Source organism: Branchiostoma lanceolatum, chromosome 17, assembly GCF_035083965.1.
Source record: "Branchiostoma lanceolatum isolate klBraLanc5 chromosome 17, klBraLanc5.hap2, whole genome shotgun sequence".
Taxonomy (NCBI): domain Eukaryota; kingdom Metazoa; phylum Chordata; class Leptocardii; order Amphioxiformes; family Branchiostomatidae; genus Branchiostoma; species Branchiostoma lanceolatum.
In genome coordinates this window covers 18740422-18766954 of record NC_089738.1, presented here as the reverse complement: position 1 = coordinate 18766954, position 26533 = coordinate 18740422, and the positions used below count along the sequence as shown (strand labels likewise).

General features: G+C 43.6%; 4 protein-coding genes across 4 annotated transcripts in view; 3 read left to right on the top strand and 1 right to left on the bottom strand.

Moving 5' to 3' along the window:
* The window catches only part of LOC136422511 (echinoderm microtubule-associated protein-like 6), a 39921-nt gene extending 33705 nt beyond the window's left edge, over positions 1-6216 (top strand). Inside the window, exons 31-37 of the mRNA XM_066410282.1 lie at positions 146-239; positions 642-746; positions 1244-1438; positions 1658-1768; positions 4255-4398; positions 5258-5339; positions 5832-6216. Coding sequence (XP_066266379.1) covers positions 146-239; positions 642-746; positions 1244-1438; positions 1658-1768; positions 4255-4398; positions 5258-5339; positions 5832-5856 — 756 coding nt within the window. The 3' untranslated portion in view covers positions 5857-6216. The remainder of the gene's footprint in view (positions 1-145; positions 240-641; positions 747-1243; positions 1439-1657; positions 1769-4254; positions 4399-5257; positions 5340-5831) is intronic.
* Positions 6217-8957: 2741 nt separating this feature from the next.
* LOC136422921 (calcium-binding protein LPS1-beta-like) lies at positions 8958-13980 on the top strand. Its single transcript, XM_066410850.1, has 8 exons — positions 8958-9076; positions 9460-9517; positions 9986-10089; positions 10345-10500; positions 11462-11632; positions 12036-12200; positions 13261-13358; positions 13877-13980. The coding sequence occupies exons 2-7, from the start codon at positions 9462-9464 to the stop codon at positions 13344-13346; spliced, it is 738 nt and encodes a 245-aa protein (XP_066266947.1). The 5' UTR covers positions 8958-9076; positions 9460-9461; the 3' UTR covers positions 13347-13358; positions 13877-13980.
* Positions 13981-14843: 863 nt separating this feature from the next.
* Positions 14844-19091, bottom strand: LOC136422922 (calcium-binding protein LPS1-alpha-like). The gene is made up of 8 exons (XM_066410851.1): positions 18956-19091; positions 18458-18515; positions 17975-18078; positions 17441-17596; positions 16550-16723; positions 15664-15828; positions 15435-15542; positions 14844-14958 (listed from the first exon to the last, which is right to left on the bottom strand). Exons 2-7 carry the CDS (start codon positions 18511-18513, stop codon positions 15436-15438), a joined length of 762 nt encoding a protein of 253 aa, XP_066266948.1. The 5' UTR covers positions 18514-18515; positions 18956-19091; the 3' UTR covers positions 14844-14958; position 15435.
* Positions 19092-20699: 1608 nt separating this feature from the next.
* LOC136422924 (uncharacterized) lies at positions 20700-25431 on the top strand. Its single transcript, XM_066410852.1, has 8 exons — positions 20700-20774; positions 20957-21027; positions 21549-21652; positions 22001-22156; positions 22599-22772; positions 24234-24398; positions 24972-25067; positions 25326-25431. Exons 2-7 carry the CDS (start codon positions 20972-20974, stop codon positions 25052-25054), a joined length of 738 nt encoding a protein of 245 aa, XP_066266949.1. The 5' UTR covers positions 20700-20774; positions 20957-20971; the 3' UTR covers positions 25055-25067; positions 25326-25431.
* The last annotated feature ends 1102 nt before the right edge of the window (positions 25432-26533 follow it).

Genomic DNA, 26533 nt, shown 5'->3' with positions numbered 1-26533 from the left:
CTTAGATGATAATGTCTCTATTTTGTTGCATTCCGCGGTACCGTACCAAAGCCGTTTCCACAGTTTCTTAATTCCTTTTGCTATCAATAAATTGACTGATTTCTAACTTACGAAATTACATTAAACGTAAAAACTTTTTGGACAGGGCAAGCACGCGATCTGTAAGAAGTACGTGGGGCACAGCAGTCACGTGGCGAACGTGCGATGGACGTATGACGACACCTACCTGGTGTCAGCAGGTGGGATGCGATTTCATTCATTGGAACTGTTAACGGGGACGTTTCAGAGGCAGACTCAGAAATCGGAGGTGGTAGATGCTAGACACAGACGGGATGGACACTAACATTATGGTCTACTAGAGGGGATCAGATTAGAATGGAGATCCATTCGTGTTCTCATGAGTATAAAATATAATACAAAGGATAGAAATATAAAACTTTCGCCGAGCTAAGTTGTTCCAATGATTATTATTCTCAGCGTAAAATGAAAAAATATTGAAAGATTATAGATTATTCCTTTTTCAAATTTGGTGGATTTTGCTTTCATAATTAAAATGTAAAAAAAAACACTTATTTCTTACTATTTCTTACTGATTCAAAGAAAATCACTGACATATATTCCAATATGATGCACATTTTCAGGAGGCATGGACACCTCCATCATGGTGTGGCAGAGGAAGTCGTCCCAGCCGCGCGATGACGGGCACTACGACAGCGAGGACTCGGACGTGGACACGGACGACGAAGGTAAAGCATGATTTCTCTTTATTTGTCAATTTCAAAGAACCATTCATTCATTCAGTTCATATCAATAAGTAAGTCATTCATCAATATATTCATTTACTTGATTCTGCTTATCTTAATAAATCACTCACTCCTCCATTTATCCATCAATCCATCCATTCAGTCATGCATTCATCCTCCGTTTACGTCACTTGATATCAATAAACCTCTCATTTTCCTTCATCCATTCGTTCCTCAAATAGTATCCATTCATTTCTTGATTCATTAATCCATCCATCCATTTATTAATCCATTCATTCATTTATCCATTCATTAAGTGATCCAATTACCCATTGGTGTATTTATTTCCTTGGTTCAGTTGTGGCCACTATAGCAGTTATAAATCCATTCATTTTCTTGTTTCAGTTGATGTCATACGTTCACTCACTCACTCACTCACTCACTCACTCACTCATTCATTTGCTCATTCGTTCATTCACATAACCCCTTCCTCTTCCCAGACTCCGGTGACGGTGCGGGCGGCGTGGTTGTCGAGGAGCGCGTTGCGCACGAGATGGAGGAGAGCTACGACCCGAACACGGGCAAGACAACCTACATCCGCACCTCCACCGTGGAGACCACCATCGGGGGGCAGGACGGGCAGGACAGTCCGCAGGCTAACGGGCACGGGAGGCTAACAGCAGAGCAAGTGCAAGGTAAGGGCACTATCACTGCGTTGTTAGTGGTTAATAGTAGGACCCGAACACGGGGAAGACCACGTACATCCGCACCTCCACCGTGGAGACCACCATCGGGGGGCAGGACGGGCAGGACAGTCCGCAGGCCAACGGGCACGGCAGGCTCACGGCCGAACAAGTTCAGGGTAGGATACTATCACTGCCTTTTAAGTGCTTAATAGTAGGACCCATATGTAGACCCCCAGTACATCCGCACCTCCACCGTGGAGACCACCATCGGGGGGCAGGACGGACAGGACAGCCCGCAGGCTAACGGGCACGGCAGGCTCACTGCGGAACAAGTGCAGGGTAAGGCATAGTCACTGTGTTTGTAGTGCTTAATAGTAGCTACCGAACACGGGGAAGACCACGTACATCCGCACCTCCACCATGGAGACCACCATCGGGGGGCAGGACGGGCAGGACAGCCCGCGGGCTAACGGGCACGGCAGGCTCACTGCCGAACAAGTGCAAGGTACGGACAGTCACAACGTTATCAGTGCTTACTAGTAAGACCCGGACACGGGCAAGACCACGTACATCCGCACCTCCACCGTGGAGACTACCATCGGGGGGCAGGACGGGCAGGACAGCCCGCAGGCTAACGGGCACGGCAGGCTAACAGCAGAGCAAGTACAAGGTAAGGCATGATCACTGCGTGGTTCTAGAGAAGGTAGAGATATCAACGGTGGCCCTGATTCAGACCAAAAGCCATGGCAGGCTCACAGCTGAGCGAGTTCAGCGTAGTGCACTAGTACTAATCATAAGTTATTAGTCAGACCCCCACATGAAGACCCCGGCTAACGGACACGCAGGCTCACCGCAGAACAAGTGCAAGGTAAGGCATAGTCACTGTGTTTGTAGTGCTTAATAGTAGTTACCGAACACGGGTAAGACCACGTACATCCGGACCTCCACCGTGGAGACAACCATCGGGGGGCCGGACGGGCAGGACAGCCCGCAGGCAAACGGACACGGCAGGCTCACCGCAGAACAAGTGCAAGGTAAGGCATAGTCACTGTGTTTGTAGTGCTTAATAGTAGGACCCGAACACGGGCAAGACCACGTACATCCGCACCTCCACCGTGGAGACAACCATCGGGGGGCAGGACGGGCACGACAGCCCGCAGGCAAACGGGCATGGTAGACTCACGGCCGAACAAGTACAAGGTAAGGCATAGTCACTGTGTGATTCTAGAGAAGGTAGAGGTATCAACGGTGTCCCTGATTCAGGCCAAAGGCCATGGCAGGCTCACAGCCGAGCGAGTTCAGGTTAGTGCACTAGCACTAATTATAAGTTATTAGTATGATCCCCACATGTAGACCCCGGCTAAAGGACACGCAGGCTCACCGCAGAACAAGTGCAAGGTAAGGCATAGTCACTGTGTTTGTAGTGCTTAATACTGGTTACCGAACACGGGGAAGACCACGTACATCCGAACCTCCACCGTGGAGACCACCATCCGGGGGGCAGGACGGGCAGGACAGCCCGCAGGCCAACGGGCACGGCAGGCTCACAGCGGAACAAGTACAAGGTAGGACACTATCACAGCTAAGTTATTAGTAGGACCCCCACATCACATATAGACCACGTACATCCGCACCTCCACCGTGGAGATCACCATCGGCGGGCAGGACGGCCAGGACAGTCCGCAGGCTAACGGGCACGGTAGACTCACCGCCGAACAAGTGCAAGGTAAGGCATGATCACTGCGTGATTCTAGAGAAGGTAGAAGTATCAACGGTGTCCCTGATTCAGGCCAAATGCCATGGCAGGCTCACAGCCGAGCGAGTTCAGGGTAGTGCACTAGTACTAATCATAAGTTATTAGTCAGACCCCCACATGTAGACCCCTGCTAACGGACACGCAGGCTCACCGCAGAACAAGTGCAAGGTAAGGCATAGTCACTGTGTTTGTAGTGCTTAATAGTAGTGACCGAACACGGGCAAGACCACGTACATCCGCACCTCCACCGTGCAGACCACCATCGGGGGGCAGGACGGCCAGGACAGCCCGCAGGCAAACGGACACGGCAGGCTCACAGCAAGTGCAAGGTAAGGCATAGTCACAACGTTATTAGTGCGTAATAGTAGTTACCGAACACGGGGAAGACCACGTACATCCGGACTTCCACCGTGGAGACCACCATCGGGGGGCAGGACGGCCAGGAAAGTCCGCAGGCCAACGGACACGGCAGGCTCACAGCAGAACAAGTGCAAGGTACGGACAAGTCACTGTGTTATTCTTAGAAATGCACAGGCGCCAAAGGTGGTCCTTATTCTGGCTAACAGAAACAGCTGGCTCACCGCCAAGCAAGTGCAAGGTATCGCTGCGTTCTTAGTAGGACCCCACATGTAGACACTCTACGAAGAACACATTTCTAAAGATATGTTTCTGCCATATGATCTGGGTGCACCTTTCGTCCCCCTGTATATTGGGGTAAGACTCAATCTTAAAGCAGAGTTAGAGGAGTAACATGAGAAGGGAAACTATCGAAAATATGTCTAACTGATAATATGGTAGACTCGAACAAGGAATGCTTTGTAACTGCCAACGTTTGGCACCTGTCAGATGCCATCACTAGATCGTTATGAACGTCTTACCGAATAGTGGCAGTGGCAGGTACCTTTTGTTGAGTCAAGAAAGAACTTTTGATTTACTTACCAAAGTTTACGGTCTTCTTTTGACGTCTTTTACCCAAACCTCTCGCCCTTCAGAGTTTAAGGGGCTATTTATGGTGTGGCGTCTTGAACGTCTTTAACTGGCGTCTTTAACCCAACTTCTTGCCCTTCAGAGTTTAAGGAGCAGTTTGAGATGACTGACGTGGACGGAGACGGGCTCATCAACCTCGCTGACGTCAGGAAGATCCTGGTCAGGGTCGGGTACCGACCTTCACCCGCAGAGGTCAAGGAGATGATGAGGGTCGTGGACACCAGCGGTAAGTCTGACCTCTGAACTTTGACATGCTCAACGGCTGTTGATGTAAACAGCTCGTAGATTTTATTTAAACTTCGACAGGTGTGTAATACTGTGTCTCTCTTCAATAAGATCCAGCCATCATGAGAACATCTCCTAAGTAACATTGCAATCGTTCAACTCTTCTTTCTTCTTTCTAAGACATAACACTGTTCTCGTCTTTGACACATAACCGCTCCCAAGCTATGAAATCCATACGTTTCTCCCATCTAACCCTGCCAAAGACCTCTACTGAAAGAGATGTAGATATAGTCATAGACTGTTGATGATATTACTGCTTCATACTTTGAAAGTGCGTTCAGACGGTGGATGCAAACAGCTATCAGAGGCATTGTCCGTTCCCCGCTGAACTTTAACTTCTCTGTGTGTGTAGTACCGTGCCCCCTTGCTTACAAGCAGCTAACTTTAACCTCTTCCCAAGCTAGCCTCCATAGCAGGCTCTGAACCGGCCTTTTTGGGGGCTAAATAATACACCTTTTGCAGCCAGCCCGTAACCATCAGCCACCCCCGTAACCATTTTGCCGGTAGAGCCTGCATTATAACGGCGGGTCAAAGCGGTTACGGGGGTGGCTGATGGTTACGGGCTGGCTACAAAAGGTGTATTATTTAGCCCCCTAAAAGGCCGGTTCAGAGCCTGCTTGAGAATGAAGTGAGACATCTCCTCCTGCCTGAGTCATTTCCTTTATACGTTTTGACAAAAGGCCGGTTTAGAGCCTGCTATGGAGGCTATTCCCAAGCTACTTTCCTCATAAAACTGTAGAACTAATACTGATCTTAGTCTTACTAACCCTGATTGTGTCCTGACTCTGTGCACCCTCCAGCTGAAAAGAAGGTTGATCTTCAGACATGCCTTAGCATGTTCTCAAGCCCCAAGGAGGACAAGGGCCAAGACGAAGTGAAGAGGTGATAAATGTTATGACAATCTGTGAGGGGTGACCTGCGGGATAAAGTTGGGAATGCACAATATGTCCCCTCTTTTTAGACAAGCACATTTGCACGCACACTAACAAAGCGCACTGACACCGTCGTTCCTTCTCGCTTGTTCTCATTTAAATGTGCACATTTTGTAAATTCCGTTACTGTTTGAAGTAAGAGTACTAAGACGTTTCTGACATTAAGATAGGCCACATATAAGGTGCCAAGCTGTCGTTTTCAAAAACCAGAAAAGTTTTAAGTCGTCATAAAAACGACAGTTTGGCACCTCATATGTGGCATATCTTAATATGTCAGGAACATCTTACTTCAAACGGTAACCGAAGTTACAAAATGTGTACATTGAAACGAGAACAAGCGTTCTATCTTCGGTTCAAGAACTCTCGAATTGCTGGTTTAAGGCACCTCATAATACACCAATCTTGAAAACCGTGTTTCTGACATGTTTTCTGCCACCCACAGGGACAGTCGAAGTGGTGACGTTTGAAGAGTTTTTGGATATGATGGACACATTTTACCACCGTGAGTGAGAATAGGAGAGCACAATAGATGCACACGCTGTGGATTCATTAACGTGACTGCATGGATCGGTACATCTACTTCAGAACCACCAGGAGGGTGAACTGAAGCCCAGTCATGTTTGGGACCACATCCCTACCAGTACCACAGCAGCGATATCTAGCGGCAGGGCAAAGTAGAACAAGTCAGCATTAAGCCCCCCTCTCACTGGACCCGCGGCACGCTGGAGGCGTCGCTGCGTCCTAGACTGGATTTGTGTTACCTAATGGGAATATAATTCAAAACGTACAAGTATAACCAACAAAAAGACACCAAAAGACGAAAAGCTTAAAAAAAAATTAGTTTTTTGTCGATGAAATTCGTCGAGTGCTTTGTGAATTCGATCTGCCGCAGCGACGCCGCCAGCGTGCCGCGGGTCCAGTGAGAGGGGGCTTTACTCTTGAAAAGGTGAAAGACGGTCCACCAATTTTGGTTGTGTGAGTTAAACATATCATAATAATGTCATATCAGTAATACCATGTAAATAATGTCATATCAGTAATACCATAGTTCAAAGTCTTGTTATTATTCCCTTTAACCTATTCGCTGCAGTTTTAAACGGTTCTGTAATGTATATAGTTAATCTGTAATGGTTTCATCTATTGATAATGTAACGGATTCTTCAACGCCTGCTGTGCTGCACTAAGTCGTTAGAGGGCGTTTCTTCAATGTAAACATTTCGTAAGAGCGTTTAAACGTGATCTATTTGCATTGCGGCATTTGCAGATGTATGTATAGAGGAGGTCGAGGTCACAATGTTTCTATGTATTGTGTATTTAATGGTTATTTTTTGGTGCCACTTGGTGTAAATATATACATATATGTTTTTTTACGCATTACGTACGGCCATATCAATTCATTTCTTTGGTGTTCGGATTCAGATAAAGAGTAAAAAATTGGAAATTCCACATAAAGATAAAGTCAGATGGGGAGCTGTTTGTTCGTTACCCAGTTTCCGAGAGTAAATGTTGTCAGCTTCAACTTTACCTTCCAGTACTCTGTCTTTATGTTATTAACATGATGAGATTACACCTCAAAATGTCCCTTTACCAAGGAAATGAATCGTTGTGGCCTAAATTGATAATGGGTAAGGTTAAGTTTGAATTGCATTTTGTAAAACACTTTGTAAAACATTTGTCAAGAAAGCGTTCGTAGAAAATTGTGACGTCATCAATTAGCCATTTCGTACATGTTCGGCACGTGCTCGTGTGACGTCATCTTCGGACTCGACAGCGGGATAAGAGTGTTGGGAGGGGGGTAGATAAGTCTCTTTTGAAGCTAGAGATAAAGTCGTCGGTATCTTTTATGAGATAGGTTGTATTTGAAAATTCCCTTTGCTTGTTATTTAGACTAGTTAGAGCCACATAGGAGGAAAGCCATGCTATTTGTATAAACTGTATAATGTGCAAAGATATATATATATATACATATCTATATACTATGATAAATTGCGTATGTAACATGTATATATACCCGTCAATGACTCACTATTTTAAAGTCCAGACATTTAGCGTGAGAGTGAAAATTGTTTGCAGTACTTTTCAAACACTACGTTGTATTTTTGGAGATACATGTGTGTTTAAGGGTTTATAAAATTCACTGAATTTTGGTTGATTGAAAGTTTTGAATTGAATGACTTATCGGTATTATCTTCCGGTTCTTGCCTGTGGGGTTAAATCGACAGGCTGAAAACTACAGGCAGCATATCTTTGTACAGTTGATTCAGCAGATATATATTAAATACATGGTGTTTTTGTGTTTATGAGTATTCAAAAGTGTCGGAGTGGTTCTTTTACACCTAAGATATGGAAATTAAAAGTCTGCCATTGCAAGTAGAATGATAATTAAAATACAGCAAACTTTCTCCCACTCAATTACTCAGGTTATTGTTTGCTGATTTTAGTTATGTGCTATTCAACTCTAGACACAGATTAAGTTCCATACTAATATTGTGTTCTGTATATTATTCACATGCCATTACGTGTACTACGAATATTACGTGGCAAATCTTTTTTAAAAATCATGAAAAAAATCTTACCATCCATATATGGATGGTATCAGGCTGTGCATGACGTGCGCTATTTTGGCAGATATTAAAAACGTCATTCATGTATAGAAATAGTTTATTTTTATATAGATTTACATATTGATTGTGTCAGGCAGAGCCGAGCCCCAAAAAATTCTGCAAAATATATCAGAGCTCTAATAATAGAGTATAGAGATCGGAACAAACTGCACAAAGTCAACACATAAATGAAGTACCTTTCACCAACTACCTTAACCCATCGTAAAATGTCATTCGTGCATTAACATAGTTTACATATAGATGTATATATCGATTGTACCAGGCTGAACCAAGCCCGATGAGTATTCTGCAAAACATTCGTATCAGAACGATAAAAATAGGGTCGGAACACAGTCAGCACAAAGTCAACACATGAATGAAGTACCTTTCACCCACTACCTTAACAAATCTTGAAGCGTCATTAAAACAGGTTATAGTTAGATTTATACATTGATAGTACCAAGTTGAACCAAGCCTGGATAGAATTCTGCGCAACACTTGTATCAGAACGATAAAAATAGAGGAGACGTAAGTAGGAATCAGAACAAATTGTTCAGAGGAAGCAGGGGAATGAACTGAATAAGAGTACAGATGATGCAACCTACTTTTATAAATATCTGGCCGCTTCCATCTCTACGGAAGCGTCGCGGAGAGAAGTACCCTGTTGAGGTGTAAGACCGTACATAGATACAACAGCATTGCTAAAGAAGGCTGTTTCAGCAAAGTTAGGTTTGAAATAAATACAAGGTTACAATAAAGGTGTCTGTATCCAAATACTTGTTCTAAATACCACAGGCACAGAATTGTTTTTGTTTTTTAAAGTATTGCCTTTACATCACGATCTATTTTGAGTCTGACTCGATTTGGGGATGTCACCCGCAAGAACATGTTTGTATTGAGTCATCGATGCGAAAAATAGAACTTCAAACGGACATTGGTATTGACAGACCTTGTGATGTCATGGTTAAAGCTGTTAGAATTCCCACAAGGCTGCTATATATTAGTGTCGAGGGTCTCCGGCTCCCAATCCGTCTCAGACTTCGCACGACTCAACGTCTTGTAGTGTCTCGACAAGAATCGTAAGGTAAGTCGTCTTACCCTTCAATCTACCCTAGCTCTTATGATTTTACTGACGACTGATTTTGTTCTGGCTGTTTGAATGCTATCACGGATACTTTAGGACGTAAGGTTTGCGAGATGAATGATATTCTCCTTGTTCCCTTTTTTTTGGCAATATGGTGGCAGCAAAAACGCAAAAACTTTGGAGATTTCAAAAGCTATTTGATTGGTGCTCGCGCCTTAAAACCTTTCCGTTTTATCTACTTCTTCTACACTGTCGTGAATTACTAGTTTAACCTTTCCTTTAATCCGTTGCTTGTGATTGGTAAATGCTCTAGAGGAAAACTAGGTCTAGCAGTTTTTAAGTTTAACCCTGGTTTGTGACGTTCCATTTTCCGCTCTTAACAGCCATGACTCCCTTCCTTCTGCTGTTCGTTGCCTTGGCAACAGCGTCTCCGATGAAGAGGTACGTGCTGAATATTCACGTTAAAAATTTGCATATCTTTATTATCTTTTGGGGTGCGATCTACTGCAACATAAGTCCGAATCTGTATTAGGCAGCCGGTAGGACTGCCTGGTTGCCTCAGTGCCTAGGCTTGTGATTGGCCCCTTGCTCCTTTCCGATAGACTGCCCTAAGATTCATTGTAATACAATTTAGTCCACTAGTTTCACTGGCACGCGGTTGATGTAGGGCCCTTTCCCACAGGATGGATACATTTAGTCTTTAGTCTATTAGTTCCCCTACACTTTGTATATTGTAAGTTCATTAGCATTAGCTCTGAGGTTTTGTTGTCTGTTTTATTTAGGAGGACCTCGTCATCTGCGCGTAAGGTCTGTTTTGAATGTGTCCATTTGGTTGAAGCGTAGGATCAGGTAAAAATGTGAACATTAGAACTATAATGACGAAGTGAATCTTCACATTTTTGCATGTAGGCAGACAACCGGCCTTGATGCCGACGGAGATGGTCTGATCTCCAAGGAGGAAGTGTTCAACGCCATGTCTCTTCACGAGGCACTCATGGCCCTGGACAGAGATGGTAAGCACGCTTAACTCATGGATTCTTTCATTGTGTACGAGGGTTCGTCATTAAGAAACGCAGTCGGTCATAAAAATGTGAAAAACAAATTGAGAAACTTCGGTCGCAAAAAAAAGATGTTCCTGTACTTCTGAGCTAAATTTCAAATCATTTCATACAAAACTGAATCTGCTTTACGTCTCTATCCAAAAGGACCATGTGACTATTTTCCAGTCATGTTCGTAAAATGAACGTGCGATTATCCTCTATGTGTAGGGGACGGGTTCCTGTACCTTCCCCAGATCATCGAGCTGTGGGGATCCGGAGACAAGTTCTACGAGCTCAACACGGACGGCGACGACCACCTCACCTTCCGGGAAGTGGAGAACGGGATGACTCTGAGCGACTTCTACGACGAGTTTGACTTCAACGGTATGTGACCTGTCTTTTATACGTCATACCTGGGTCGCTAAAAAATTCCATACGGGTGTTTCGGTCCGTTGATAATTTGGTTTATCACACGGGCTTCTCCTTTTATCACATGGGCATCCATGGGATATTTAGAATGCATTTCAAGTGCGCCGGTTGCGCCTCAGTCGACGAGTTTGATTTTAACGGTATGTAATCTGTCTTATGTGTGTCATACCTGAGTCGTGGTAATGTTCGATACGGGGGTTTTGGACCGGTCTGTATTTTACAGTATCTCATAGATTTTATTTGCATCCCACAGGCTTGCAATAATTCGAATGCGCTTCGCGTGCACTGAGTGCGCCGCTGTCGAAAATTCAAATACGGAATTCAGACGTTTTGTTCGAGGACATCAAATCTTTTCAACTTCTGGTACATTTTGCATTGAAATTTGTGTTGGGTATGACATAAAAAGAATGCAACACTCTGTATTCCGCATCACCCTACCGCGGCCTATTGGTCGGACTGTAACGTCGCGATCGTGTGATACGGAACACATCATTGTAATGTTTTGCAATTAGATTTTGAACTGCATGGGGTCATTATACAAGTCTATATTTTGAGTGAAAGTGTTTTTTTGGTATGGTGCATTACGCATTGGGGTGCCTGTGGAAGAGTATTATTGGTGTTTTTCAAGATATCGTGGCGGTCGTGTGGCGCAAGGGCAGGGTTTTCGGCCCAGAACCCAGCGGTCCCAGGTTCGTATCCCCTGACGCCACCGATGTTCCCGACCTTCCTCACCCCACCCAGGTGTAAAAAAAACCCGGGTAAATCCTGTGTGGGTCACGACACCAGCAGTAGTTGCCTAACCACGTGTATTGTACTGTTGCAATTCTAATAACATGAAATCGAAATCAGATAGGACATACACATTCTACTACGGAGTAGTACGAAACTGTTAAATGGAGCTACTCTGTGTCCACAGGGGACGGAACTCTCGACGCTGCAGAGGCGTACCAGATGAACTTTATCTACGACACCATCAACAACGTGGTGGTCGACCCCCTGGATTCAAACGGAGATGGAAAACTCTCCAGGCTCGAAGTACTGAGCCACATGACCTACAACGAGGTTCTGAGAGCCTTGGACGCAAACGGTAAGTCACATTTGTTACCTCAGTAAAAACGTAGGTATTGATTTTGATGTGTCTGTTGGTTTGTCTTGTTGTCTGTCTGCAACTTATTTGAATATTGTACAGTTCAGTGAGAGGCGGAAGAGGGTGTAACAAGAGAGTGACAGCATTTTGCTTCCTCACTGTCATGACTACAGTGTACCCAATATGATTTTAACATTTTTTTTCACCGTGATATGCCCTTGTTTTAGCCTGACGAATTCACGCTTCTAGGAGCCCTCTTACTAGTCAAGCCTCTAGCAGGAGAAGCTTCATAGATGACTGGATAGTGAGAGTGTGTGTTACACAGATTTATAAACTAGTTCTTGTGTACATGTTGTCATATAGCAATAAAGACTTAGAATATGTCCATGTTTTTCTTGAGCAGACGACCAACAACTGGGCCCGAATGAGCTGAGGGTGCTTCTCGGTGGAGAGACCGGACAGTTCATGGACGATCAGGACAACGACGACGACGGATTCGTCACGATTCAAGAGGCGCACAGTCACCGCATGAGCCTTGGAAGGATCTTCGACAGACTCGATCTGGACGGTACGTTTCATAAGCCATTAGGGCCCTGTCAACTTGAGCGTATACACGTTGCGTGTGAGTTGCCTATGGACAAAATTCAATACGCAGCAGTACGCACAACAGTTGTGGAATTTTTTTCGATAATTTTGACGAATGTGATACTCACATTTCATTATTCATATGTTAGATGTGCCTAACACATACATCAAAATAATCGAAACATATTTATAACGTATAACTTGCACATAAGCGTAATTTCGTTCATACCCAAAACTATCATGCCTACTGGGCCATGCTGTGCGTATGCCGGCGAACATAAAACTTACACAAATCGATTGAGATGCATGTGAGACGCGTATAGTGCGAACGGCGGCGTATGGAAAAAATGTCAATGCACAACTCACACGCAACGGCTATACGCACAAGTGTGACAGGGGCTAAAAGTTGATTCGAGTACGCATTTGCAGTGTCAAAGGCGAAGGCCCCTGGCTTGTGAGCAGTTATCTTCTCGACCAGTGTCTCCATTAGTATAACAGTCCCCAAACGGGTTTTGTTTAGGTTTCAGTGGCCTTCATCTTTGACACCGCAAATGCGTACTGAAATCTATGAAAGAGATTATTTGCTACAGAGCGTTTAACATGACTTCATAGGGACACCAACACACTATAGACCTGGCGCATATATTTGCATTTCAGGGAATCGAATTTTAGGCCCGATTTACACAATGTTTTGGAGTGGATTTAAGGCTGTGTGTGAGGACCTCTGGGCTAGTTGCTCAAGTGGAGTTTTACCACAAGAAAACTCTGCTTGAGCGGCCTTGGGCTCTCCTTGCACAGTCGTCCTGAGTCGACTACAAAACGAGTGTATAAATCCGGCCTAAAAGGTGTTTTCGAACTTCCATGGATCGTCTAACCCTCTCGAAAACATAACCAAGGACAAGACGAAATGCTTCAACTTTTGTCCACTGAAATGCAACAGAAGGTCCGGGCCTACCTGCTTCAATGAATTGGAAAGTGATTAAATATACAAAGCAGTTGAAAAAATTAGAATAAATGTACCTTTGGTGTTGAACTACTCACAGATAGCAACTACCTAGAGCAAGGAGAAGGGTCCGGATTCTACGCTGTGTGGGACAACATCCTCCTGGCCGGCGGCGGCAGCAACTAGCTGCAGACTAAGGTGTCTGTTTTTACAATCTTGATACTTTCCTCAGATATTTATGAGAAGCGTACATCAAAGCACACGTCTGATCCTCATTGGCCATCTTCATTATGTCCTAGTATACTAGCAGTATATCAGAGAGGTTTATAACAGCATCGAAATTTGTCAGAAATCATTCCTGCAATTCGTAGACCTCCGAAAGGAAGTCGTTGATGTTCCTTCTTTACTACAAAGCTGTTGGCTTGCAGAGCTAGAGGCCCATACCATCACATTAGCCTCCAATTGGCTGAAAAAAATTATCATCAAATGTGCTTTTATTGTATATTACAACAAGAAATAGTGAATTACCAATTTTCACAAGTAGCTGGTGACCTTGATTTTTCTGCATTGCCACTCAGATAAATTTCTAATGCTCTGCTTGAATTATTTTTTATCTTGAAAAATCTATGTTCTCTTGCAATCCACCCTAACCTCTCCAAATTGTATGTGTTTATTATCTTTGTGTTGTTAGTAATTTTCTTTCCATTTCCCTTCAGCTGGACGTTGTGCTGACCGGACTGCAGATTTCACCAGAAGAGGCAGCAAGGCAGACTGAAAAATCAGGATTACACAAACAAAATAAAATGCATTGATGATTTCATTTCCTGGTTTCCATTTTGTGTGTCTAGTCTGTCTAAGTCTATGTGCTGTAGTTCTGTGATCCAAAATCCAGTGCCATCGTTGTGCGTTTTAAACTACATAAACGAAGTGCATAGACTTCAGTGTCATTATAATGGCAGTGTGTAATAAGATTGCAATCAATCGTTATAAATTCTGCTATAATTGATGCTAGGTTCAGGTTCATTATCGTTGTCACCAAGCGTCTAATAAGTCCATTCGTCGATTCGAGTGCGCATGTGCAGTGTCAAAGGTGAAGGCCCCTGAGACGTAAACAAAACCCGTCTGGGAATCGTTATTCAAATCGAGACAATGGTCCAGACGACAACTGCGAAAACTGTTTACAAGCCACCTTTAACACTGCACATGCGCACTCGAATCTACGAATGATCTTATCGTAATGATCACATGTCTAACGCTCTATGTGAATTCGAACATAAGTGGGCGAAGGTTATCTTGAAGGCCTATGAGCTAAAACTATTTTTGACATTTCTGTCATGTCTTTGGCTGATTGTGGCGCCGATTCAAGGCCTTCACTGTTATTGTGTGCGCCACCGGCAGGCAAATATTTGTCAGGAGGCATTTTTTCTCGGCCCTTACCCTCAGATGCATGTCAGAACTTCTATGACACGTCAAGATTCGCCGCCGTACGAAGCTGGTGACAGCTATGGGGCCTTACTCATGTATTGGTATGATGTAAAAGAGACTGTGTATTAATGGTCAGATGGTTAGTTTGAAGAGATGGTTAATAGTACAGGTTTGACTGTAGATGTGTTTTTTAACACAGTTAATTTGAATCAATGCAGTGCAAACAAGATACCACAAAAACGAAATCAGGAAAGAAAATTGAAATCATCAAAGCATTTTATTTAGCTTGTGTTGACTGAAATCTTTATTTTCAGACAGTCCTTTTGCCTTGCTGTGGCTCCTGGTGAAATCCACAGTCCGGTAAGCACAAAGTCTAGCCGTAGGGAAAAGGAAAATGAATTAATAACAACATTAGAGCTCCAAATGGACACCTACAAAAGGTGTATTACAGAAATTTTAAAAGCTGAAAGGAAATTCAGGCTAAGCATCAAAAACTTAGTTTCGGTAGGAACGTCAATGTCACCAGAAACATGAGCAGATTAGGAGTTCAGGATTATTTCTGTTATCTAGAATGATAACACAGTTTGATGACACATATTTAAAGCAAATTGCTGACTCTTATTTCACAATAAAGCCCAATTAAGGGGGTTACAGAAAGGTGTTCTGCTTTTTGTACAAGACCACAAAAATTGCAATTGAGATTGCTGCCAAATATCAATACTGTTCAATAAAAAGTTAGGGTAAGCCCGTCAGTTCGTAATGAAGATGATCTATGAAGATATGTAATGTGCTTTATACTTGGGGATATCAAAATAAAACATCAAGTATCAAGACGGTAAGAACAGATACCTCAGCCTGTGATGGGATCAGTAGGATCAGTGCCGCCCCCGGCCAGGAGGATGGCGTCCCACACAACGTAGAAACCAGCCCCTTCCCCATCTTCTAGGTAGTTACTATCTGTAAATAGTCGAACACCAAAGGTAAGTCGAGAAGCCAAAAAAAATCAATTATTTGATTTGATTTTATTTGGTTTTCTTGCAACAGTACGAGTATTTTTCTACCGTGTGAAGTAACGAACCGTCCAGATCCAGCCTGTTGAAGATCCTTGACAGGTTCATGCGGTGGCCGTGCGCCTCGTCATTGGTGATCGACCCGTCGTCGTTCTCGTCCTGATCGTCGATGAACTGCTGCGTCTCGCTCCCGAGAAGCACGTTCAGTTCAGCAGGCTCCAGTTTGTCGTCACCTGCATGAGCGAAACGTGTCGAAAAGTACTTGAACTGTATTGCAAAATAAGTTTCGCAGTCTCTCAGAGAGGGGAAACGAAAGAGATGCAAGCCCCTAGGGATCTGTCTGGAGGAGAATTGTGAGGAGGAGAGATAAAGGCTGCGAGGAAGACATGGCGCGGGGTCAGATGGATGGTCCAAGACAGGAAGGGCTGGAGAGAGTTCGTCGGCGCCTTATGCTCCAACGGGAGCGAAGAGGATTAAATATGCAAGTCTCCCAGACACTGTACTGCTCAGACTCTGAGTTCATCTTTTCTAAAATTTCATCATTGTTAAAATAACAATACAAAATTACACAGACAGTTAAAATGAATATGACAACATGACAACATATACTCTCGAAAGTTTCGTCTTAGCTCTTAGTCTTCGGCTTACATAACAACATAGCAATTCTATGTTGCACAGACTCTCCCTGCCAGGGCCATATGGAGCCATTCCCGCTAGTGGCTTGACCAGTTGGAGGGCTGCTTAAAGAGTGATATCGTCAGGATAAATGTGTGTATTTTTCTGCCAATTGCATGCCCATTGCAATACCATAATGGGTATACTAAATGAAGCATGTATGACTAAGGTATGACCCAGCCAGGAGTTGAAACCTCCTAAATGTAAAACGAGAACTCTAGCCACTAGGCCATTTGACACGATTCTAAAATAACAAGGACAAATGTACACATATCTAACCGTCTGCGTCCAAGGCTCTCAGAACCTCGTTGTAGGTCATGTGGCTGAGTATTTCGAGCCTGGAGAGCCTGCCGTCTCCGTTGGAATCCAGGGGGTTGTCGATGGACGGGTTATTCAGGGTGTCGTAGATGTAGTTCAACTGGTATGCCTCCGCAGGGTCCAGGCTTCCGTCGCCTGTGTAGACATAAAAGACTCCTATCGAACAGTTTCGTACTTTTCTATTTGTATGACGTATCTTTTGAAAAATGCCAGCATTACATGTCTGGCAGGGTTGCTATCAGCGGTGTGATGTATTTAGGGATAATGTGTCACAGTTGAAGGTCCCCAAAAACATAAAACAAAGCATGATCTAGACAAGAGCTGTTTACAAGTTAGAGGCCTTCACCATTAACATAGCGTATTGGCGCATCATTATGCAATGCAAACTATGCATGATCTGCTTCAGCCTTGTCAACACTACGCACATTGACGTTACTTTATTTGTTACGGCGACAAACAAAATAATGTAAATAAAGACCCGGTTACACATAGCCGAACATGACTTCCCGAACTTCCCTCAGCCATTGTTGGGAGTGGTTCGGACGCTAGGTTGGCTGTGGTCGGTGGGTGTTCGGCGCGGTTGGCTTCCAGTCGGCTACGCCAGCTGAATGTCTCGAAATGTTCAGAACATTCAGCTGCGGACGGAAGGTCTTGGACGGGTTGACTGATGGTTGGTTGGTTGGTTGCTTGTTGGAACTAAGTCAGTAGTTGTCAGGCTATGTTTAGGAGTCAAATTTGACTCTTAATCTAAAACTGGTCAGACTGCTCCCGACCTACCGCCTACCTTGGTTGCCTAGTGGTCGGGAGCCATGTTAGGCTGTGTGTAACCGGGGCTTAAGACTGATTACGCACTGTTGAAGTCGAACTCGTCGTAGAAGTCGCTGAGGGTCATCCCGTTCTCAACTTCGCGGAAGGTGAGGTGGTCGTCGCCGTCCGTGTTGAGCTCGTAGAACTTGTCCCCGGTTCCCCACAGCTCGATGATCTGGGGCAGGTACAGGAACCCGTCACCTACACACAGAGGATAACCGTACGATCATTTTACATTTTACGAGTGGAAATGTTCGCATCGTTCTATCGGATGGGGCCGTAAAGCCGGTCGCCCCGCTTACTGCGCCTGCACACGAAATAACTCAACTCGCTTATCAAAAAGAATTGGGGTGACGGTTTGCTTGGCTAAAATACTTAAGGCGTGGTGACACCGCATTGCTCTCCCCGCTAACGATAATCGTCATGCTTTGTCCTCAGTCTGAAGTCGGTTTATCTTTTTTTACGAGTGCAGGGAAAGATGTCAACCCAGTTTGATCAACTTTCGAGCTGAAAAAAAAGTCTATCTCTTCATAACGAAGTTCATACCCAACCAAAGGCCAATAACGGTAGCTTGTTTACCATCTCTATCCAATGCCGTGAGAGCCTCGTGAAGAGACATGGCGTTGAACACTTCATCCTTGGAGATCATTCCGTCTCCGTCGGCATCAAGGCCTGTTGCTTGCCTATATAAAAATATGGATATTATTTTTGATGTCCACACCATTTCCTACACTTCAACCTGATGGCTACATTCGAAACAGTCCGTTGGCATAGAAGACTATATTGCTAGATACACATTAAAACTCCGAGAGCAAAGGCTAGGGAGCTTGCAAGATGCAAATGGCAATAGAACATATTGAATAAAGACGGATGCATCCTGCCTGTGGAAAGAGTGCATTATGTCACGTCAACAAGCCACCGCCGCGTTCAAGCAAAACTCGAGTGCAACGTGGAATAAGGGCAGTCATTTCAGCTGACAACTACAGCTTTGGACTTATGTTGCAGCAGATCGAATCCCCAAAAGAAAATCCACAATGTTTAAGGTGAATGTTAAGCACGTACCTCTTTACCGGAGACGCTGTTGCCAAGGCAATGAAAAGCAGGAGGAATGGAGTCATGGCTGATGTAAGAACAGAAAAATGACGGTTACAAACCAGTGTTAGAGTAATACGTAAGTATCATTGCTAGATCTAGCTTTCCCCTAGAGCCCTTACCAATAACAAACAACGGATTCAAGCACTCTTTATTGAAAGAACAAAAGTACAGCAACTTTAGTAAGGTTGCTACAATTAAACATGCAAACAAACAATTATCGGGATACAAAAAGAAAGGTTATAATTTAGGTCTGTGCAGGGAAGCAGATGATATAGGCGTTAACCCCTTTGTCTCATGAAATTCAACGTTTTTGCATATTGCAAAAAAAAGAAGAGAAAAACAAATGAAATATCAATGAATCTTACGTCCTGAGGTTCCCGTCGTAACATTGAAAAAGCAGAAGAAAATAAATCGATAGTGCAAATCAGAATGAGCTCCAGTAGATGAAATAGTAAGAAGACTTACCTGAAGTTTCTTGTCGAGACACTACAAGACGTTGAGTCGTGCGAAGTCTGAGACAGTTTTGGAGCAAGAAACACTCGATCCTAATTTAAAGCAGCCTTGTGAGAGGTTCAACAGCTTTAATCAAGACATTTCAAGGTTTGTCAATACCAATGTCCGTCTGAAATTCTATTTTTCAAATCGATGACCTCTCTGGTGCCCTATGTGTTTGAGAGTTGCGGCAACAGGAACTTATTCTGCCTATCTACAGATAACCCAACCCATTAAATGTTAAAATCTATACCAAAACAGTTAAAATCTATACCAAAACAGCTTATTAAAATAAGACAAGTGTCAAGAATAGGTGAGGACTTCGAGGCTTAACAAATTGATCGGGAAATTGGTTCCATTTTTCAGTTAAATCATAATCTAGAAACGTAAAAGACTTTTAACAGCAGGCAACATCAACGAGCAACAGCCACAGATTACCTTACAAACGACTGATTCCCAACAAAGGTCGGGAGAAGGTCGAAAGTGGCTCGTTGGATATATGTGACATGATTTCTGAAGGCCACGCATCGATGTATATATTGTTTTTTACTTTGGTTTTTGACAGACAAGGACGATATGGCACTGCACTCGTAATTGTGGCTACATTTGGCGGTTCAGCAAATTATTCCTACCATAGGCTGAATCATTAAGGATCATGCAGGCAGTGACCACATATGGCCATCTCCGTCACAATTATATGTATATCATATTTCCTCATACCAATTTAATGATAGCTAACGGCAACGATATTTTACCCCATAGCGACGCTAGACTCAGCAAAGAAATATATCCCCATCTTCGGCTTCGTCCTCGTTGTCATCAGGCGTCTTATTGTAATAATGTGTTAACGCTCTATGTGAATTGCAACATATGTGGTTAAAGGTTATCTTCCAGGCCTATGGACTAAGACTATTTTTATGAAGTGTGGCGCCGATTCAAGGGCAACACGGACGAACGCAAAAATTCTTTGCTTTGATTGGGCGCGCTTTAGGCAAGCAAATATTTGTCAGGAGGCAGCCTTTCTTTCCTAGCCTTCACACTCGGATGCATGACAGAACCTCTACGACTCGTCAGGGTTCTTGTGCATGTAGTGTATCGATACATTGATGCGTGGCCTTAGTAAATTTAAAGATTTCTCCAACAATGGCCTCCCGATCATGATTGGGAGTTAAGCCTCTGTCACAGATAGCCGACCATGGCCTCTAGACCTTCTCCAAACCTCGCTTAGGAATCAGGCGTAAGCAAGGTAATCGGTGGTCTGAAGTTGGTCGTTGCGGTTGCCTGCTATACGTATACTCTTTAAAAGTTGCTTGCAACAGTCGAAAATGAGTTGTTTTAAATCAAACTCTGAAGAGCGTTCTGATGCGTTCAGAGGAGCTAATTGGACCTAAAATAGTATGCATTCCAGGCTACAACCAAGTTCCAAACCAACACAGATCTTAATGGGTAGCGAAATCATGGGGAGGTCCTGCATGTAATATACCCTAGGAGATCTAAGCAAAGAGAGTAGTCCTCTCAATCATGATTTAAATGCAAAAAATTAGAACCAATCCCTCCGAATAGATTGTCCAGCCTCAAAGTCCTAACCCATCCTTGACATTTGCCTTGCTAAGTTGTTTTGGTGGAGATGCTATAAGCCTATATAATTGGTTATTTTTAGATGTTCATATTGACATAAATATCAATTCATCCGTTGAACCTGTTCCCTTTCTCACACATCCGTTATATTAGGACTCAACATCATAGGACCTTCAGATCAGTGACTTTCAACAGCTCCAAGACGTCAGGATCGGTAAGTATAATCGCCTTGAAATAAGGCACATTCGTTATACAGTATTTTGTCGAGACGTAACTTTACTTGTTTGTTTTGGTCGCAGGACAGCTGTCGCTGTTGTGTTTGTTTAAAGTTGTAGGTTAATTGATATATTTCTTTTAAATTTTCACTAACAACGGTTCCTGATGGTCACTTTTCAGCTATTTGCATCAACCATGGCTCCTTTCCTTCTGTTTTTCGTTGCCCTGGCAACCGCGTCTCCAATGAAGAGGTACGTGCTGAATTTGTACCCTAATTCCTCACCTTCAATCAATCAACCTCACCCTGATTGAATATAATATACCTTAATTCATTTACCTTACATTTCTTCTTTGGTACAATTACCAGTGACAGGAATCTGCATTGGCCAACTGGTATAGCCGCAATTCCACGTTACACTTAGGTCCCATAGGCTAACGGCGTATTGATATACTGTTATCGATAATATGTCGTAGTTATAGTTGTAGGGAATATTGTAGTACTTGTCGTATATTCTTGGGTATGTTTTCAATAAATCTGTTCGGTTGATAGTCACAAGCGTAGGAAAAATGTGAATATCAAAATCAGAGTAAGGGGTTTCTTCAAAACATCAACTAAAAGTTAATACCTAGCCAACCTTTCAGTAGCGTCCTTCTACAACCTTCCCCAGGGCATGGTTCTACTTTATGTTGCAGCTAGCTGTCGCTACAGTAAGAACAGTACTATCCCAAAAATGAACACACAGTAAAGTCTTCTTTGCGCTTTTCCATATAGACAGACCGGTGGACTAGACGTTAACGGAGACGGGCTGGTCTCCTATGATGAAGTTGTCCACGCCATGTCCCTGCACGAGGCTCTTACTGCATTGGACAGAGATGGTAAATAATCTAATTTCTATCTATATCTAGGATAACACGCGTTGTTTCTTTGTTTCTTCGTTGTTTTGTTGTATAGTGCACTGCAGTGAAGCATAATCTAAAAGTCAATAGAGTTTGAAGTTGATGTTACAGAGGACCTGAAAGAGTTGTAACACCAGCTTCGTGCCTTATATGGTGAAAAGTCAATCTTAAAAGTTCGTGCAGATTTCCAGATGTAGAAGGGCCAGACTTATTTTAAGAAAGCCCAGATGTTTCTCATAACTTCAGCTATAATTTCTTCAACCTGAAGAATTTGTCGTTTCTTGTGATCATCCTACGGGAAGTGAACGTTTTATTCTTTACCCCCAGGCGACGGGTTCCTGTACCTACCTCAGATCATCGAACTGTGGGGGGTCGGAGACAAGTTCTACGAACTCAACACGGACGGCGACGACCACCTCACCTTCCGGGAGTTCGAGAACGGGATGAGTCTGCAGGACTTCTACAACCAGTTCGACTTTAACGGTAACGTTCACTCTCAATTCCACTTGCGTGACTTGTCCATGTAATGTTTTACTGACATTTTTAGAGAAAACAGCTAGCAAACATTACATCCCTTAGTCAGATAAGATATCTTTGACCATTGAGGCAACACAGAAATGTCACCCAGTTGTCTCCACTCTTCTCAGTTTTCTGTCTTCCAATACATGCTGATATTGGCGTTACGTTTAGGGTGTTTAGGGCACAACTTCGAGGTCCTGGGTTCGAATTTCGAGGCATGCCACGATGTTGTGTCCTTGGTAACGGCACTTTCTTTACTCCACCCAGGTGTAAAAATGAGTACCTGACTTCCGATGGGGAGGTAAAAAGTGGAGGAAGGTTGGGTGGATAATGGCACATTGTCCCGATCGCGACGGTTTTATAAAGGCTATGGGACTACCTTTTAATTGTTGACCTCTATCTGCAGGCGACGGAACGTTGGACGTTCCTGAAGCCTACCAGATGCACTTTATCTACGACACCATCAACAACCCGCTGTTCGACAACCCTATAGACGCCAACGGAGACGGGAAACTCTCCAAACTCGAGGTGCTGAGCCTCATGACCTACGATGAGGTTCTGACTGCCTTGGACTCTGACGGTAAGCAGAAAACAACTACAACAAAAACATACAGTTATTCACCATGTAGGCCAAAGCGTGTGTGTGTGTGTGTGTGTGTGTGTGTGTGTGTGTGTGTGTGTGTGTGTGTGTGTATGTGTATGTGTGTGAGTGTGTGTGCGTATGTGTATTTGTGTGTGTGTATGTGTGTGTGTGTGCGTACGTGTGTGTGTGTGTGTGTGTGTGTGTATGTGTGTGTGTGTGTGTGTGTGCGTGTGTGTGTGTGTGTGTGTATGTGTGTGTGTATGCTGAGCATCATGACATACGACGAGCTTCTGACTGCCTTTGACTCTGACGGTAAAAACTTAAATCCCCTATCTCACGTTGGCGGCCACATCATCATTCCATCATTCCAGGGTATCATCACTCCTTTGGAGGAACCCCTCCCTTGTCAGACTCCAAGTTTTCCTCTGTCGAGCGGTTCTTGGCCATGTAGGACCTAGGTGTTTTGGCGGCCACGTTGTGTCCTAAGTTAGAAGAATCATCCAAAACGTTATACGAATAAAAAAAAAAGACATTCATCACACAAATTTGTCCCGGTGGACTGTCGGGTACTAGGGGGATACCTCCCGGTGTTCGCACGATCAGCTCGCGGCGTCTTTTTGTTACCGGTTCCCGCGTTGATCTTAAGGTCGGGCTAAAATGATTCGGGGTCCGACCGGGCCCCAAAGTACCCCGGCAGCCGCAGGGTGCCCCACGGGGCCACGCCCGATATTGCATAGAAAAAGCCCATCAACTACTCGGCTAGGCCCCTTTTTCCAATTGGTACTGAAGCATAATGCGGCATAAACATATTAACAACCTTTGACTCGTTCTGTCCGTGCAGACGACATGTCCCTGACCCATGACGAGCTGCTGGTTCGGTTTGGGTCCGTGCAGGCTGGCGGGTGTGTTGCACGTAAATGTGGTTTTCCGGTTATGTGTACAGACCAACCAACCCACAAACAAAGAAACGAACCAACAAAAGAACAAAAGATTTTGTGAAACTTCTGACTCATTCTGTTCGTGCGGGCGACATGTTCCTCACAAATGATAACGTCGTCTCGGTTTGGACAGAGAACAATGAAAAGTGAACCTTATTGTGGTTTTCAGGTTATGTGTACAAACAAACAAAAAAGAAACACAACTAGAGTTAAGTATTTGTGCTACATATACTTCCTTTTTGCTATGTTAGTTAAGCGATTACGTGCTCTTTTTATAGATATGAATTTTTATTTGAGTTGAGTGTGTGATAGTTGTGTGCCGATTTGTTAAAAATAGAGAGAACGCTAGCGACCCCAAACAACACCCCTCCCATTGAAATGAAACGTTATGGCTACCCTGCGACGTCACAAAATCAAGATGGCAGCCACCGAACATGCCAACAGATCCAACAGAGGTTTTGCTACGCAAACTTGTAAACAACAAAACAATACTAACTTCTGGCGTATTTTGTCCGTGCAGACGACATGTCCCTGACCCATGACGAGCTGCTGGTTCTGTTCGGGTCCGAGACCGCGGACTTCCTCAATCATCAGGACCGGAACGATGACGGCGTCATGAGCTTTGACGAGGCCGACGAGCACCATATGGATCTGGAGAAGGTCTTCGAGAGACTCGATCTGGACGGTATGTTTGATGATGATGATCCACTGTATTCTGCAGCTCAGGTAGTTGTAGAGACAACCTACTTGTAGAAACAACCTCTGGCTGCATTCAGTCTTTATTTATTTATTTCCACTGTGTCTTTTTTTCCCTGTAAGCTGTCGTAGCTCTCTGAGTTTCTTTGCAGTTTTTAGGTTTTCCCATTCCTTCGTTTTTGAGGTCTGTTCTCAGGAGACTTAGAAGGTTTGTGTAATGTCTTCCTTTCCTGGCCTTGTGTTTGTTGTACCCCACTGTGACAAATTCTAGTTCTAGACGGCATGTTTACCTGCTATAAAGCGTTGTCTTGACTTTGTCTGATTTTTGTTTCCTATTGGACTATAAATATTGTCTTCAGCTATGCATATCAATTAATACTTGCTGACAATTATACATACATGTCAGTGCAGGTATTTCTGCTACCTGCCTGTACCTAAACATGCACTTATTTGCGGGGTTGCCTGTCAATTCAAATTTAAATCTTCAAAAGAAAGGAAATGAAAAAAATGCCTCACCTGGTGTATGTAAAACTATGTACCCTTTGTGTTTAATTGTCCACAGATAGTGACTACCTAGAGGATGGGGAAGGGGCCGGATTCTACTCTGTGTGGACCACCATCTTGAACTCTGCGAGTGCCAACTAGCTACAGTCTATAAGTACATGTTTTCTTTAAATATATATTGTGTGCATTAATCATGCTATTTCATAATAAATATAACAGCTTGTGTCAGCCAGGCAACTAATAAAACCTCACGAATTATACGCAAAAGGAAAAACACTGCTGACATTTGGTAAGATCATATTACGCTTCATTGTATTCTATGTAGAATTTCTTCTTAATTGCATGTTGATGGTGTGCATCTAAGAGTATGATTCTATGGACACCAATTTCTCTTCTTCTTTTTCTCCCACAGCCAAAACATGGTGTCTCGACTGCAGATTCCACCAGCAGCGAAGCTAAAAATAAAAACATAAGATCTATACACAGAGCGAATAAAATACTGCAATTAGAAATGTCAACCTTTCCTGAGTTTTTTGTGTCTTCCATATTGTCTTATTCAAGTCATATTTGTGTCCAAGAAACAGAACAGAAAATTCATTGGTCTGTTATTTACGTTGCAATTTACTTGCACATCGGCAGAGCTCGCTTGTCATTTTTATCGAGTCCTTCGATAAACGTTAACCACGTTTCAAACGTTAACCATTGTTCAAAGGTCAGAGTTCAAAATTACGCCAACAGCAGCTCATCAAAGGTCCGCGCATCTAGGGTACATATAATTGAGAGAGATGTCAACTACGTTAACACACAGCTACAGTCTAACACTACACTAGTAATCACATCTACATTAAGGCCCGGCTGGCCATTGATGTACAGTCAAACCTGTGTACACCAGTGACCCTGGCCCCTCTACATAAGAACTACAAGGCCATTGATATGCAGTCAAACCTGTATTAGTGGCCACCTTTGTATAAGGACCACTTTCACGGATTATTTTTATCAACATCATGAATATTGTGTGCCATTTTCTGCCAATTCCCTCACCGCTTGATACAATGATTTAAAGACATATTTGACTAACTGTTTAATAAAAAGAAAACATATGGAACCCCTACCTAACCAAAAAAGGTTGCTATCTTTGACAGTCAGAATGTTAATTACTGGGCAGGAATATGCAATAAAGACCATTTTCTTTATCATTATTATATTAACTTACTTTTAAAAGCTATCCGCCTTTTAACGATTCAATGATCAAAAACGATATGTCACCCTATAGCTAGGCCAAACTCAGCAAATAAACGTCTAAGTTCTCTTTGTTACAACGCGCGTAACATTATATGTGACAGTTATAAACATTTAAGGATCGATGTGAAGTCTACACGATGTCAACAAGACCTACAAGGTAAAACTATTTCTGACCGCTTAGTCCTGGGTGTGGCGCGGTGCGTCCTCAAGGCCTAAGGGAACAAACATGTAAGGCCTTCACCGCGCTCGGTGCGCCCCCGGCAAGCAAACATTTGTCAGGGGCCTTTTTTGTCAGGGACCCTCACCCCGCCCCTTTACTTGGCAAATGTTGATTGGGTATTTAGGTGGCTATGTACATGTTGCTTGCATATCGTTAAG